Genomic DNA, 15,525 nt, shown 5'->3' on the forward strand with positions numbered 1-15,525 from the left:
GCAACCACCCCACCCCACCCCCGATCATCTTCATTGATGCCAGGAAGCTGGAGCTGTGGTTGTGAAGGGTTTGACCCACATGCTGCTATTCTCCAGTACAGGTTTTTGCTGGAGCCTTTCATAAAAGAGCATTTAGCAATTCTGGGGGGAAAGGGAGTGGCCTCTGACTTCACCTAGCTGTCCTCAAGGCGGGGAACAGGGTTTGTTTATGAGCAGCTGAGGAGCTTTTGCCTCCGAAAGCTGCTGTCCCTGTCCAGTGTTTGTGAAAGTGAGAGTTGTTGTTCCACAGTTGAGGGACCAGATGCCACACAATCTTTGGCCAAGGGAGAAACTTAAATTGGGGTGGGGAGGGGGTCTCCCTTGTTGTATTGGAGAGCACCTGCAAAACTGCAAAAAATGTGCTTGCTTATGAAGTCCCCTTCCCTCCTTTTTCAGCTACAGAGCTGCTGATCTTGGCCCACAACTGCTTTAGCTTGACCTGTCACATGGAAGGGATCACGCGGGTTCTGCAAGCTGCCCGGCTGCTCACAGAGGAGCATTTGGCACCCAACGAAGAATATGGCCTTGTGGTATGTGACTGCTCTAAAGCTGCCCTATTTGTGGGAAATGTGAACTGGTTGCAGGGACACACACACACACCAGGCCTTTGAAGGGTCCTGCTGATTCCAAGACATCCCCTTGCTTTGCTGAAAAAGGAAGGTAGTGGCAGGTCAGAGACTCCCACAGATGGTTCATGCTCAGCTGCCCTCTGCATTGATGTTAGCAAGTAGCTCCTCTTATAAGAAGCAGTATGTGCAGCCTTCATTGGGTTCCCTTGGCCTGGTAGGAAAGCTGCCTTTGCTTTCCCCTGACCATCTATTGGAAATGGCTGATCAGTAACCTTCCACAGACTTCTGTTGTGCCCCCTAAGGAGGGGTGGTGGCGGCTGCCATGACCTTCTGGCCTACCTCAGTGTGCATGATGACACAGAGTAAGGCCCTTCTGCCTGCCTTGCTGTACAAGTCCTTATTTCTTCTTCCTCCCTACCAAAGGTTCGGCTTCTCACTGGCATTGGCAGATACAACGAGATGACATATATCTTTGACCTGCTGCACGAGAAGCATTACTTTGAGGTGCTCATGAGGAAAAAGCTGGATCCGGTGAGTGCAGGAGACGCAAATCTGCCTCATCCTTTCTCAAGAGTTCCAAATGTAAATGTGTCGTTGAGTCTGAAGCCTTTATTTTCAGCAGGATGTGGATGAGGCTTAGTGTCTCTCTCTCTCTCTCTCTCTCTCTGCCTGCCTGCCTGCCTGCCTGCCTGCCTGCCATCATATGGATATCATCCTGAGTGATCCAAGGGAGGGAGGTTGAAGCCAGGATATGTGCTGGCTCTTTATTCTGAAGGGAACTTGACTGGCCTGGGAAAGGTGGCAGTTGAATGCAGCTCAAAGTATTTCTCGTATCTGAAGGCTCATTCTCAATTCTCAAATCTGCTTCCCCCGCAGTGCCTTCAGTTCCCATTTGTTACCTTCTTGCCAAATCATCATTCCAGTCACAGCATCCCCACTCCAGAATGTCCCTGCTATAGTAAAGCCATAAAGCTAAAATGCTCCTTCTTTCATAGTGGCTTTTTCTCGCTCACTTGTTGAAATGCAGCCATTCCTTTCCTTAACACTTGTGGCTCCAGCTCTGCTAATCCTTTCTAGATACACTTTTTTTGAGGGGGGGGTGCTGCTGAAGGCTCTAGCTGAGAGCTCTAGCTTCCCCTGTTCTCAGCTGCAAGCTTTCTCAACTCCTCTTTGTCACATCCACTCCTTGCCTCCCTCCCACTTTGGCAGAGCGGGACCCTCAAGACAGCTCTGCTGGACTACATCAAGCGCTGTCGCCCGGGGGACAGCGAGAAGCACAACATGATTGCCCTCTGCTTCAGCATGTGCCGAGAGATTGGGGAGAACCACGAGGCGGCAGCCAACACCCAGCTGAAGCTCATTGAATCCCAGCCGTGGGGTAAGTTGCCAGACCAATGGGTAGTGGGTAGATGGGCAGTCTCTGTATTCTCGGGGCTCATCTGACACTTCGGCAGTCTGATGGGGAGGAAGATGTCTGCCTGAAGAGGAATGAACTCCTTTGCCAGCCTGGTGCTGTTCAGATAGTTTGGACTACAATTCTCACCAGCTCCAGCTAAAGAGGAGCCAGTATACTCCAGACATGCAGAGAGCCTACCTGTCGAGGATAACAGGTGCTCAACACCCTGGTTCCTTATTCACCTTTTGTGAAGAAGGAGATGTGATGGAACCGCAAGAGCAGATCCATAGTTTAAGGAAGCAACTGTATCATTCTAGACCCCAAAATTCTACAGGCCCTAAAACTGACTGTTCGTCCTAGCAGTATGAAATTTAGCATGGGGAATCTGTTCAGTAAGGTGTATGATATGGCTAAATTTCAGAAAAATCAGGCAATGTCCAGTTGAGCCACAGCAAGTTTAAAACTTGGCATTAGGGAGGCCTATACCTGAAAGTACACATTGCCCTGAATCAGCCTAGGTTGATCTAGTGAAAGGCATAATCTGTTTGCTTTGTGCCTATCGTTTGAGTCCTCACTGAGGTGCCTGGATTGGCTTTGGTGGATACATCTTTGGTTCACTTGCTACCTCTCTTCCCTCCCTCTGGATTTGGCATTTGGTTCTGTATTTGCTGCCTTCTCCCCATGAAGGTATTCAGCACCTCTTTCCTTTTCAGAGGAGTGCCTGCAGGATGTGCCCAATCTGAAGAAGCTCCTGATGAAAGCCCTGACCCTCTACATAGATGCTGCAGAAAGCTATTCCAAGGCAAGATGGGAGTGGGATTGAGTGAAGGTGGAAAGGCGTGCGGCAGGGCCTTGTTTGTGTTTGCTTCAGGGATTGATGTGTCCCGTAGAGTTACAGAGGTGGCATCAGATGTGAGAAGAGGGCTGTGACCAGCGAGATGTTTGCAAGTGTGTGTGTGGAGGAGGGAAGGCAGTTGCAGCCACTTAGCTTCATCCGTGCGTCTTTGACTCCCTTCTCTTAGGACTTCTGTGTGCGCCAGTCCTTGCGCTGCAACAGGCTGACAAAGCTCATCACCCTGCAACTCCACTTCCTGAACAGCAGCCACAGCACCAAGCTGATCAATCTGAGCAGGAAGAGCCTGCTGGAGTGTATCATGTCCCTGCCCAGGTTCTACCAGGTAAGGATGCCAGGCACCATCACAAGAGCCTGTAGTGTCCTATGGATGGAAGGACAGAGTTCACATTCCTGGGAGGGTAATGTCAGCTGGCATTTCTCTTCCGTCTCTCCCCAGGCTGCCATTGTGGCTGAGGCCTACGACTTCATCCCAGACTGGGCTGAGGTCCTGTATCAGCATGTGATCTTGAAGGGAGACTTCAGCTACCTGGAGGAGTACAAGCAGCGTGGCCTGCTCAAGACCAGCACCTTTGAGGAAATAGCCCGGAAGTGAGTCCAAGGGAACCATTTGCAGCCGACTACTCCCAGTGGGAGACAATCCCCAAATCAGGCTTTCTATAGAGTCAAGATCCTCACTCTAATCCTTGGTTGCTGGTTGCAATCCTGCAAGTTGAAATACAAGCAAAGCAGAGAGCTTTTAAGCTCTCTGCTGTGCTTGAGAAGCAGGGCTCACTCCAGAAGGTTCACACAGGAGCGGTTCCAAGGTTTATATATAGGACCCTTGGAACCAACCCCCCACCCTGGTAAATTGCAGTGATACAGTGGTGCCTCGCAAGACGAAAAGAATCCGTTCCGCGAGTCTCTTCGTCTTGCGGTTTTTTTCGTCTTGCGAAGCAAGCCCATTAGCGGCTTAGCGGATCAGCTGTTAAGCGGCTTAGCGGATCAGCTGTTAAGCGGCTTAGCGGCTTAGAAAAGGGGGGGAGGGGGAAAAACCCGCAGGAACTCGCAAGACATTTTCGTCTTGCGAAGCAAGCCCATAGGAAATTCATTTTGCGAAGCACCTCCAAAACTGAAAACCCGTTCGTTTAGCGGGTTTTCCGTCTTGTGAGGCATTCGTCTTGCGGGGCACCACTGTACTGTATGTACTGAAAGAGTTCTCCCTCCACTGGGTACCTTTTTGTCCCAAGGGCAACACCTTTCTCCCCTGCTGCACTTAGGTGGCAGGTAGAAGTGGGATCCTGTCAGAGGGCAGAGTGGGGGGGATGAGGCTTATGTCTAACGCCTCTGTGATCTTCTGCTCCAGGTTCAAGCAGCACACAGGCAATGAGCCTGCTCTGAAAAACCTGAAGCGGCTGCTGACCTACTGCGATGACATATATGTGTATTACAAGCTGGCTTATGACAACCAGTTCAGCGACGTAGTGAACACGCTTCTAAAAGATGCTCAGACAGGTTGTTGTCTGAAGGACCTGCTGGCCAACTAGACGATGCTTGGGAGAAAGAAGAGCCACAGCCATCACTGGTGGTGTAGGAAACTCCGGTCAGTATAGGCAGGGGTTTGTGCAGAAGCGGATACATTTGTTTCAGTATCTGAAACGTGCAACAAAGCGGACGACAGCATTAATCAATGGTATGAAATGGTGAGGAATATTAACCACAGGGTTGGTTTCGAGTTAATTTGACAGTTGAAGTTAGAACTTTTTATTAGGAGAGAGCTTTTCTCTCTGGGAATCCTTGTGTTGAATATAGAGGTTACTTAAAAACTAAGCTGGCTCTTGAAGCTGCAGCTGAGTTTCTGGGTTACAAAATGATGAGGGCAGGCTTTCTCTTCGGTAACCTCTCTCCCTTGCATATTGCTGGATGATATGAATATCTGGAGAACCATTTGCTGTCTAAAAATATTTTTTTGTGCAGATTTAATATTGAACATATGGTATAAACTTTGCCATACCTGCTTTTCCCTGGTTATGTATAATTTAATGTTCTCAAAGTATTTCGGGTACAAGGTAGGTGGAGTGTCATAGAAACTTGGAGGCACTATCTGAGAGTGCTGAGCTCCTCTAACCCTTACGACTCCAGTGCATGAGCTGTTCTTGCTCATTTCTGCAAAGCTGTTCCTTAGCCAACACCAGTGCCCAGCTTTTACTATCTTTCAGAATGAGCGTCAACAAGAGTGGCACTGTGTGTTTTTGTCCGTAGGAAGGTAGCTAAATGAGGAGTGTTTATAGAAATGGTCTTCCAATGTTTCTAAAGTCACCAATACAGCTTGAGCTATGGCGGTGTATACTTGTGTGAAGACTACAGAACATTACAAGGCTCCCTGTAGTTGGGGAATATAGTGAGCCAAAGAAGCTCTTCTGGGGAAAGAAATCTCTGCTTGACTACAATTCTTGCTTGCTCCTCAAATACATATCCATTTGCAAGCTTGTAGCTGTTAGTGGGGGAAAATCAAAAGTGATAGGAAGAAAGAAAACATGGCAACCTCTTACAGGTTGATGGTTTTTATTGCTTTTTGGCGAATTAAAATTAAATCTTCCCATAAGCATCTGATTAAATAACAGCCTTTTGACCCTAGAGAGCAGGGGTGGAGAAACTCTGGACATGATCCATTGCCCCCAAACCATGCCTGCCCACCAGTCTAGTCCCTCACCCTCACCTTGCTTACAGCAAGCCTGCCTAGCATCTCCCCATAGATCCATCCCACAAATAGCAATGGAAAGGAAGAGGGATATGGGTAGGATAAACACTACTAGTTGGCTTCTGGCTCTGCCCAAGCAGTCCTACTTCACTCCTCCCTGCTTCTCAGCCCCTTTGGACTTTTTTGGGGGGCAGGGATGGAGTCACTGCAGTTCACAAAAACTAAGACATCTGTTAGTCTTCTGTGGTGCCACAAGACTTTATGTCCTGTGATTAAACACCCTGCAGTGGGCTTGCCCCAATCCAGCAACAGTTCTTGCCCGAGGTGGAAGCACAACCAAACCAAAGCTCTCAGTCCTCACAATAGTGATTTTATTAAATTAGTTGCTTTTATAAAACATTGCAGATGTCATAATTGTTAACATAACAATTTACCCAACTGTCGTAACTGTTGCAGTTTGCTAAGCAGGATTCCTGTAAATGAAAAAAGAAAAGAAAAGAAAAACAGCAAAGTCTTGTGAGAGCTCAACTAAAGCCACCACAAGCTGGTGACAAAGAATTCTCCCAAAGAGTCAGGAAAAAAATGTGTATAAACTAAACTGCTTAGACTTAAGCCACAAGTTCCCCCCGCCCAATGCAACAGAACCAGCCTCTGTTCTGACCCAAAGAAAGGGTTATTTGCTGCTTTCAAAAGCTCCAATGTCGAAGTGCAGAATCTTCTCCCTCAGGCCATTTGCCAACCTAATGAAACACCTCAAGCTCTAGTTTAATAGATAAAAGCCATTTTTAATACTAAATACACACCATGCCCCCTTGCTGCAAACTGCTTTTGTTGTCTGGGTAGTCAGTGGAAGAGGTACAGTTAAGGCTGTTATGACTAAACTGTGCTGGTAAGAATACAATTTTGGCCTTGTTGAAATTAATTAGTTTCCAATTCAGTGCTGCTTCTGCTGCTATGAAGTCAAACATGAACAAAGTTCCATTATTTCCTATGATTAAGCAATTGAGCCTCATAATTTTACTCCCTTGGCATCGAGATGGGCATCCCAATGCTTCAGCAGCTGAGTGGCGACAGGCTAACCCAACAGCACAAATATACTGCCCTTTTTTTGATTGTAGCATTTGGCAGAATTTAAAGGAAAGAAGTTGTGCTACACATTTAAGGGATTATGGGCAACAGAAAGACAACAGGAGGGAGAAGAAATGTCACATGAAGTCTTCAAAGTCTTGTACATAGCCACCGTCATAACCACCATAGTCTGCCAGGTCATCTTTCATAGTCGCTTTTAAACCACCTCCAGGCACCACCCCCTTTTTCTTCTTTTTGGCTTTGTTTTGCTGTGGGAAAGACAGAAGCAGTTTAGGAAGGGAACAATAAAGCCCAGCTTCAGCATTCCTACCCTCAGTTAGTGAAAAGAGAACAGCACTTTCTATAAACACAGACTATGATTTATTTATTTCATGCCGTTTATATGCCACTAGATTCTTAAAAACAAACCCACCACCCGCAAAGCAGTTTACAAATAAAAGAATGGCCATTGCCTGAATTTTCTCTCATGGAGAAAGAGGTAGTCAATCACAGTATTCCGTACCATCTACTGACTATGTGTGTACAGTACTGTGTTTCACCAGAAAAATTTATGGATTTAACTAGGCAATGAGAATCGAGAAATTGAACACATTAAACATGGCAATCTCGGGATGCTTCAGCAAAGGTATTGCAAAGATGCACGTGGTAAGAGGGAGATGGCAAAGAGTTCTAGCATCAATGCTTCCATTTAAATCATACAACCCTCCCCTGATCTAGCATGGTCCAGATGTATGGAACTACAGCTCCCATAATCCTGAGCCATTGGGACTGAGGGGGACTTGGGCGTCCGACCACACTTGAAGGGCACCCAATTGGGGAAAGTTGGATTAGCAAGTTAGAAAGGTGTAAGAACTGAATGCTACCACAGTCACTAGAAAGAAGCATTCTACAGACGCTCAGCATCACCTAGAGCAGGGGTCAGCAACCTAAGGCCCATGGGCAGGAAGCAGCCTGCAGAGGTTGTTTGACCAGCCCACGATCTGCCCCCGAACCCCGTTGCCTGCCCGCTGTGCTAAACTGGATCAGCGCAGGAACTCGTTTCTGCAGTGCCAGAAATCGCTTCTGCACACGTGTGAAATCCAGCCCAGGCAAGATAAACCTTGCCGACCCCTGACCTAGAGGGCACTCAACACAAACATTCTCAGAGGAAATATGCTCAAGACGTACCTTCTCTTGTTTCTGCTTCTCGCTGCATAGCACTGTCAAGGAATTTGTGATCTTTTTCAAGTCATCAACTTCCACTAAATTGGAAATAAAAGCACAGTAAGGAGGGTCATTTATATGGCTTTCCAACCACTGGACCCAGTCTGTTTCTGTTACTGAATAACGGGATTCCTATTTACAAAACAAGTGTGGCATTTTAGATCTCCACAGGAAGCCCCTTTCAGAAAAAAATGCTTCAGACGGAATGGAAAGAAGCCAAGGGAAAGAAGGGCTGAAGCTTACTAGCAAAGCATTGTGGGTGTTCAGATGCTTGTGGCCACAGGTTCAGCCGCTGCCATCTCCAGGTTACAAGCATCTCAAATGCAGAGCTGAAAAAGACCCCTCTGCCAAGCAGGGTAGACAGCCCTGGGTCAATATTCCCAGGTCAAGGCGGCTCTTCCTTATACTGCTTGTAAGTGGAAAACAGGAGACAGATGAAATAAGCAATTGCTCACAAGCTCTCACATGATCTCTGAAAGGAAAACCCCTCAAGTCTCCCCCTTGGGGAGGCCGCCCAGCTGCTGTGACAGAGATATAAAGGGCAAGGCTGATCAGAGTGGCACAACCCAATCACAGAAAATATTTTAGGTGGTCATGTTGGTCCAGTAAATAGAGATTATAATCCCAAAACCCCTCAGGCAATGCCGAATAGGACTAACTAAAATGCCACAAGGATGCTGACTGTTACGTAAAACAGCAAAACGGAGTAGAAGGGGAGCAAAGTGCAAAATAAGTCACAAAAATGTCCAAAGTGCATATATTATTATATAGTTTGTAACAGTCTTCAGATGGAGCACAGGACATACTATACAGACTAAGAACACCAGTTTAACCCCACCTGACCACCCAGCCTCTCTCAATTGATCCCCATTTTATCTCTTCTACATGTTTAGAAGAGCAATGCAAATTTGTGATAAACATACTTACGTGAAATACATACATCTCGAACTAATGCTTCCAAAAAACCAGCATAATATAGGGATTTCTCATACTGTGTTATTTTCTCTTTTAACAATTTGCCGAACTCCGTGAAGTCATCTTTGGAAGATGGATTCATGGCATCTATTCCACACGTGCTATTTACACCTGTAGAAAGAACAGCCAATTGATCAGAGTGGTGTTGGAGACAGGGTGGCAAAAATCAATTACCTTTCTGTGGTGCCCAGAAGTGAGGGGCAAACCCACCCACCCCATTTCAAGTATCAGGCTCCCTGGTGGCAAATGTGACAACAGAACATCCTTGTGTATTCCATACATGTCCCCGCAGCAGTCTCTCAACACTTACCAAAGGTTTCTTTTGCTAACTCAAGGTCTGCCTCTTCTTGCAATTTCTGCAGCCGTAGTTTGTCTGCTAACTGTTCTTCTGGCGTAAGTTCTTTAGATTCTTCCGATTCCTCTAACTTGAAAGAAGTAATAAAATCAAGATCAATTACATGCAGCAGCTCTTTTATCAATGCTGCTTAATAAACTAAATATGGAAGCCAATGTGGGTTTTAGAAAGCTTGGCATTCACATAGTGAGCAAACAATGGGAATATTTTGGATCTTTACTTTAATGTCCTTACATGAACACCCCCTCTAGAAAAAAAATTTGACCACTTAGTTGAGCATGCCAGGGTACCACAAACAGGTTTAACTCTTCACTATATTTAAAAAAGTGAAACGTCAAAAATAATTGCATGTTTATATAACTAAGCAACAACATAGCAAAAATTGCAGTCTAGTATGAAACAAAATGTTTTTTTAAATCCCCCAGCTACTACTGGAAATGGATAGTCATGGGAGACTGTAATAACACTGCTTCTACAGGGTCAAATTGACCGCCCCCTTTTTTTGCACAAGTTAGCTTTTCAGTCAGTCATTTGTGTCCATCACTAGGCACAACAATGATGAAAAACAAGATAAAATACCTCTAAAGCAGGCATAGGCAAACTCTGCCCTCCAGATGTTTTGGGACTACAACTCCCATCATCCCTGACCACTGGTCCTGTTAGCTAGGGATGATGGGAGTTGTAGTCCCAAAAACATCTGGAGGGCAGAGTTTGCCTATGCCTGCTCTAAAGTCAATATAGTTTGGTTAAAATACAAACACCCCTTCCATCCTTACTGGAGCCTGGGAAGAAGCCTCAGCATCAAGATGGGCCCTTTAAAGACCCACAAGACCCCTGTAGTGCTCAGGGTGGTCATCCCTATTTACCCAGTGTGACAGCTGGCTGTTATGAATTTTTTTGCAGTTTTTGATTTCTTCTGCTAGCTTGATTGTTGTCTTAAAAAACACTTTCCTTTGCAATTATAATCAAGTTTTCTGGTGCTTTCTGTTGGTCTTTAAGTAAGATACAACACTACAAACCCCAGCAGCAAAATCAAGGGCCTTCCCCTCAGAGAAGTCATGTTCACCTGGGGTGTTAGAGGGTGCCTCTCAAAGCTAACCTCACCAGGTGATCTACATACAAGCAGAGGGAACTGATTTGGGGCAGCAACACATGTAGCAACTCACTCAAAGCAGCAACAACTGGAGCAGCTCAGTGTGACCTCATGGGACAAACTCGGAACATCCAGACAAAGATCTTACTGTGTGGACAGAGCTGGCCTTTGGTAACTCAGATAAGTATTCCCCACTCCCAGCTCTTTGACATCCTCATAGGCAAAAGTTATTGGGGCTCACTCCTTAACAAACCAAAAGGGCAGGTAAAACTGAATCAAGGCACTGAAATTTATCTGGTGCATGAATTAGGATCTCCACCCTCTCCTATCTCAGAAATGCCTTACCCTTTTTTTAATCTCCTCTTGCTTTTTCTTCTGCAGTTTTTCCCTCTCTTTTATTTTTTCTGCTATTTTCTTCTTTTCTGAAACTTTGGGTTCTGCAAACAGGGCACAACATTATTTCCTTCCATTTTATTTTTCAGTGCTAAGGATTCAGAACAAGAAGTGCTACCCACACATCATCCATAGGTATCCAATCCCATCTGCAGGAAACATGCATGAGGCTGCCCAAGCCACAACCAGCATCCTCCTGCCCCACAAAAGGAGCAGAGTCCCGCCCCCTGCCATATTTCTCACCTGTCTTTACATCCGCCTCCTTTTCTTCTTCCTCTTCCTCATCATCCCAATTATCCTAGATGGGGGAAAGAAGAGGTAGGACTGGTTGTCAGCAATCATGCCCAATGCAGCAGCCCCTGACCCCAACACTAGATCCTTTTTCAAATAATTCAATGCAGTCTTTGGAACCGGAGTGGAGAACTTGGGACCAGGCTTACCACTGAAGCAGCCAGGTATATTTCCACCACTTCAGATCACTGAGGCCTTATGCAAGGGAAGCTGGCAGAATTATGACTCTGCTCTTTAAGAGTCTCACTGCTCCCACCCTTAAGAGTTACAGGAACTGAGAGATGGACTCTCAGCTAAGGCCAAGCTCAGCCAGTAGGCTGGCTTCCTTTATGACCCACTCAACAGAATATTTTTCCAAGGACAATAGGAAGTTTTCATTGGAAAATGAGAAACATTCCCACACTGTAAAAAGCTATAGAATTTCACCCTGTTTGGATACTGTTCCAGGGAGGAGCCCTCAACTGGAGCGCTAAAGCCAGGCATCAGCTGCTTAGCTATTTCCACCAAAGACATCTTAAGACAGCATCCTTGAGCTAATATAGCTGCTGCAAGATGGCATCTCTGCATCTTACTGGAGCCAGCTCAGCCGCAGACTCGGGTCCTTCCGGCCTTGAAGAATTGCAACAAAGCATCAGACTTAATTGCTAACTCCTAGTAGCACACTTTAATTACCAACCTAAGTGAAAAACAAGAGGGGAGGAACTGGACTTCCCAGTCCAGAGTGCTTTGCTCACCCAGCAAGTGCCGGAATACAAGAGTTCTGCCTGGAGCTGCAGCTCCAACACATGGCGCATTGGCTCAGCAGTGTCCCTCATAGCACAGCTGGCTCATCTTCCCTTGCACACTATTCTTTCAGTCTGCAACTGACAAACAATAAAACAAGAACTGCCTTCCCTGCCTGGAAGTTCTTACTTGCTGCAGGCAGCCAAAGAAGTGGCTATTTACAAACCTGTTTTTGAAACAGTAGCAAGGGAGCCTCCTATTTCCATTCATGGGGAAACTTTTTCAATAATGGACAGCCATGATTTACAAGTAACTCATCTCTGCATCCTTGAAAAACTCACTCTCTGTGTGTGGATAGATACCAATTTATCTTTTGCAAATAGCGTTTCTGACAAAATATACAAGTGTCAATAGATATTTGAAGTATAAGCCAAGGAAACTGAATGTGGCTATTTTTACCCGCAGGGATTATGACACACATCAGGCAGTCACTCATCTCCCACAAGTAAACTAGTGTGCCTAGCCATATTCTAGGGACAGGCCCTCTGACATCCCACTTCCAGAGTCTAGCTTCTCAGCAGCAACCCTACAAGCAGCCACACCCTCTGCCTGGCTTGACACACCTCCATGCCCATGACTGATAAGGGCAAGACTGAACATATGGCCCTGCCCCAAGTCCATTTGCTCCCCTGATACAACCATGGCTGGAGCCCCAGAAAAACAAAACAAATTCATGACAGTTATCCCAGCTCTAAGAATATGATCACTATAGAAATAAACTATATATAAACTATATGCTCATTCTGAAAGAATCTGGCAAGGTAGCTGCATCAGAGAAAGCTAACAGAGACCAGAAGAGACTCAAACATGAACCATCAACAGAGTTAATAACTTACATTTAACTTCCATCAGAGCACCAAAGTTTGTGCCCCAAGATGACAGACATAGACAATGTTACTGTTCTAGGTTGTTTTAAGAGAATCCAAAAATATATTTAAAAACTCTTCCATCATTAAGAATTTTAGTACATCCATGATTTTTGTTGGAGACAAATCCAGTAAGAATGGCTTGATCAATAGGAAATATCTCCCTCTCAAACACTGCACCATTCTCCAGCTTTCTGTTGTTAAGCCCCCTGCTACATCACAGAAAGGTACAGTTGCCTGACAAAGTTTTATTTCATGATTTGCCTTGTCTGCTTTTAAGGGGAAATCTGCAAAACTCAAGAACCTTGCCTGAAAGATACTAAACCTATTTCATGTTCTTAGGTTAACCCGAAGTCCGAACAAGCTTGATTCAAACTACCTATTTCACCTGCCTGGGCACCAGTGTAATGTTACCTGGTGTAGGAGATGGTAGCTGCCCCCACCTCTATGCCCTTCCCCTTCATGATCTCACACTCTTTCCAAAACATGTAGTAATTAGATACTGACTGGTCAGCGGGCAGCTACAGACGGGTAATCCCACCTGCCTTTCTCTCTGTGGGCTGTGAGCAAGGGAGGCCCCACAGCCTAAGCCAAGAAACGGACCCAGCCAGCTGCAAGCAAGAGAAGCTCGGACTTGACAACACGAGATCTCAAGTCCATAGAAAAAAAGCGGGGTGCCCTACAAAGGTGACCCCTACCCATATAGGCCTTGCTGAGATCTCCCTGGGCCCGTTCTCTCCTCCCTCCCCACATACATACAGGCAACGTAAAGCATTTGGCCCTGGCGGTGCCACATGCCCCAGGGCCAAATCCTGCCCTAGATAAGCAAGTCCCAAAGCAGAGCCCGACACAACCAAGTCCCACGCGGCTTCTCCCGCGGCGGGACCAACTTCCAGATCGACTAGGAAAACGGCTTCCACGTCCGGGGCTCCCTGGGACGGAGGCGGAAGGGGGCGCCGAGGGGCCGCGCTGGCCGAGCAGCACAGCAGCCCCGGCACCTGTTGGGCCGCCACATGGCAGAAGCGGAAGCGGCCCAGCAGGCGGTGGCCTGAGCAGCCCCCCCCCCATTACATACAGGATCCTTTCCTGCTGAGTCATCAGCCCCTTTCCCGAGCCGGAGGGAGACCCAGCTCGACATATGGAGGGCCGCGGAGGAAGGACGGGGAGGCAGATCCAACACGCTCCCCCCCGCCCTGTTCCCGCTCGGAGGAGAAGACACCCCCCCATCCGCTTCAAAGCCCCCACCCCTGTCGCGGGGGGAGGCAGGGGCGTCTCCATAGCGACCGGGCCTACAAGGGGCCGGGAGGGGAGAAGCCTCTTGACAGGCCTGAGTGGGGCCCCTTCGCTGCCCACCTTGACGTCGTCGTCCTCGTCCTCGCCGGCCCATCGATCCACCACCACCCCGGCCGGCGTGGGTAGGAGCCGCCTGGCCACGGGGTCCGGCGCCTCGAAGGAGTCCACGTCTGTGGCGGGAGAAGGAGGGAAAGCGGCGTCAGCGGACGGCGCTGGGCCGAGGGGAAGGGGGAGGGAGGGAGGGAGCGAGACGCGCCGCTGGGCCGGACTAGGCCGGGCCGGACTTACCCCAGGAATCCGCCTCGGCCGCCATCTTGCCCGCTTGCTCGCTCAGGCCAGTCAGGCCAGCAGGAGGGAGGAGGAGAAGTAGGCGTCAGCCGCGCGGAGGATGCCGGGATGGAGGAGGCGGAGTGGAGCAATGGGCGGAACTTCCCGCCGACCCGCTCCGCCCCCTGGCAGACCAAGACGGCGACGTTGGGCATAGATTTACTAAAATGGTGACTTGACCGCGGGGACCCAACTTCCGGCTCTGTTTAGGCCGGATAGGAGTTGCCGCCTGTTACACGAAAAAGCAGAGGAGGAAGAAGCAGGGACTCTGCAGACTCCCGGCCGCCGCCTTGACATTCATTTATTCTACGGGTGAGAAAAACAGCCCCAGACGTCATGGTTGACGCTCTGACAGAATCACGGCGCAAAAGCGAAAGGGGTTGCGGGGCGGAGATCGGGGAAGCGGAGCAGCCTCAGGCCCTGGCATTCTTGGCATGGCCAGCTTGGGGGAGGCAGAACGGCTTAAGAGAGGCGGCGGCGGCGGCAAAAGTTGCTGGTAGGGAGGCCCTGCGCTCCAAGTGCAATGTCTGCGGATGGCTGACCCTGGAGGGAGGAGCCCGTGGAGTTTATTCCATGCGGCCTCTCCCAACTTCCTGCCTTCCAACTTCCAGCAGCCCCCCAGGCTGCGCCACCATGGGGATATCATAGAACTGCAGGGAGTTGCAGTGGCGTAGCGTGGGTTGTCAGCACCCGGGGCAAGGCAAGTAATTTGCGCCCCCTAACCCTGGATTTGCGCCCCCTAACCCTATCCCTAACCCCCAGATGTTGCGCCCAGTGCGGCCGGCCCCCCCCCCTGCACCCCCACGCTACGCCACTGGGGAGTTGGAAGGGACCCCAAGAGTCATCTAGTCCAACCCCGCGCAATACAAGAATCACAGCTAAAGAATTCCTGACAACCGCTACTTAAAACCCCCCATCAAGGTGAGGCCACCACTTTCTGAGGAAGTCCGTTCCACTGTTCCAACAGTTCTTACGCTCAGAAAGCTCCTCCTAATGTTTAGTCACAATCTCCTTTCTTGTCATTTGAATTCATTGGTTTGGGTCCCCCACTCTAGAGCAGCAGAAAACAAGTTTGCTCAATATTCCATGAGACAGCCCATAAAATATAAAACACAGTGCACTTACAGAAAATAGAAACACTTCTGCCTGCAGGGATTTGAGCTGGTGACCCTGCGGCCTATCTTAGTGTCCTTCACCTTTGCATTACTGCAAGTCTACTGACCTTTCCCAGCTGCTGTCTCCACTTTCAAGGCTTCGAATGCAGAGTAAAGTTGACTGTTGCTTTTTTCTACTTGAAAACAATGTTTCTGTTACATTAGG

At 48.0% G+C, this 15,525-nt stretch overlaps 2 protein-coding genes across 2 annotated transcripts in view; one reads left to right on the forward strand and one right to left on the reverse strand.

Moving 5' to 3' along the window:
* The window catches only part of SPG11 (SPG11 vesicle trafficking associated, spatacsin), a gene marked incomplete at its 5' end in the record, with an annotated part of 34,803 nt that extends 29,949 nt beyond the window's left edge, over positions 1-4,854 (forward strand). The window contains 7 exons of the mRNA XM_081838616.1: positions 436-569; positions 1,032-1,139; positions 1,818-1,986; positions 2,718-2,806; positions 3,027-3,182; positions 3,297-3,448; positions 4,203-4,854. Of these exons, the coding sequence (XP_081694742.1) occupies positions 436-569; positions 1,032-1,139; positions 1,818-1,986; positions 2,718-2,806; positions 3,027-3,182; positions 3,297-3,448; positions 4,203-4,383 (989 nt within the window). The 3' untranslated portion in view covers positions 4,384-4,854. The remainder of the gene's footprint in view (positions 1-435; positions 570-1,031; positions 1,140-1,817; positions 1,987-2,717; positions 2,807-3,026; positions 3,183-3,296; positions 3,449-4,202) is intronic.
* A 1,031-nt stretch (positions 4,855-5,885) lies between these two features.
* Positions 5,886-14,299, reverse strand: EIF3J (eukaryotic translation initiation factor 3 subunit J). Its single transcript, XM_081839305.1, has 8 exons — positions 14,167-14,299; positions 13,939-14,048; positions 10,889-10,943; positions 10,598-10,689; positions 9,115-9,229; positions 8,757-8,915; positions 7,794-7,867; positions 5,886-6,874 (listed from the first exon to the last, which is right to left on the reverse strand). The coding sequence occupies exons 1-8, from the start codon at positions 14,189-14,191 to the stop codon at positions 6,743-6,745; spliced, it is 762 nt and encodes a 253-aa protein (XP_081695431.1). The 5' UTR covers positions 14,192-14,299; the 3' UTR covers positions 5,886-6,742.
* Between the last annotated feature and the right edge of the window lie 1,226 nt (positions 14,300-15,525).

The sequence above is a fragment of the Podarcis erhardii genome, assembly GCF_964252035.2.
Source record: "Podarcis erhardii genome assembly, chromosome: 14".
NCBI classification, from domain to species: Eukaryota; Metazoa; Chordata; class Lepidosauria; order Squamata; family Lacertidae; genus Podarcis; species Podarcis erhardii.

What these genes read in the sequence shown, in the direction of transcription:
- EIF3J (XM_081839305.1), bottom strand. Translation starts at nt 14,191, where the DNA reads ATGGCGGCCGAGGCGGATTCCTGGG. An exon ending in AAGAGGAGATTAAAAAAAGG is followed by an intron (nt 9,230 to 10,597) that starts GTAAGGCATTTC and finishes ACTTCTTTCAAG; the next exon opens with TTAGAGGAATCGGAAGAATC. An exon ending in AGAAGCAGAAACAAGAGAAG is followed by an intron (nt 6,875 to 7,793) that starts GTACGTCTTGAG and finishes TCTTTCCCACAG; the next exon opens with CAAAACAAAGCCAAAAAGAA.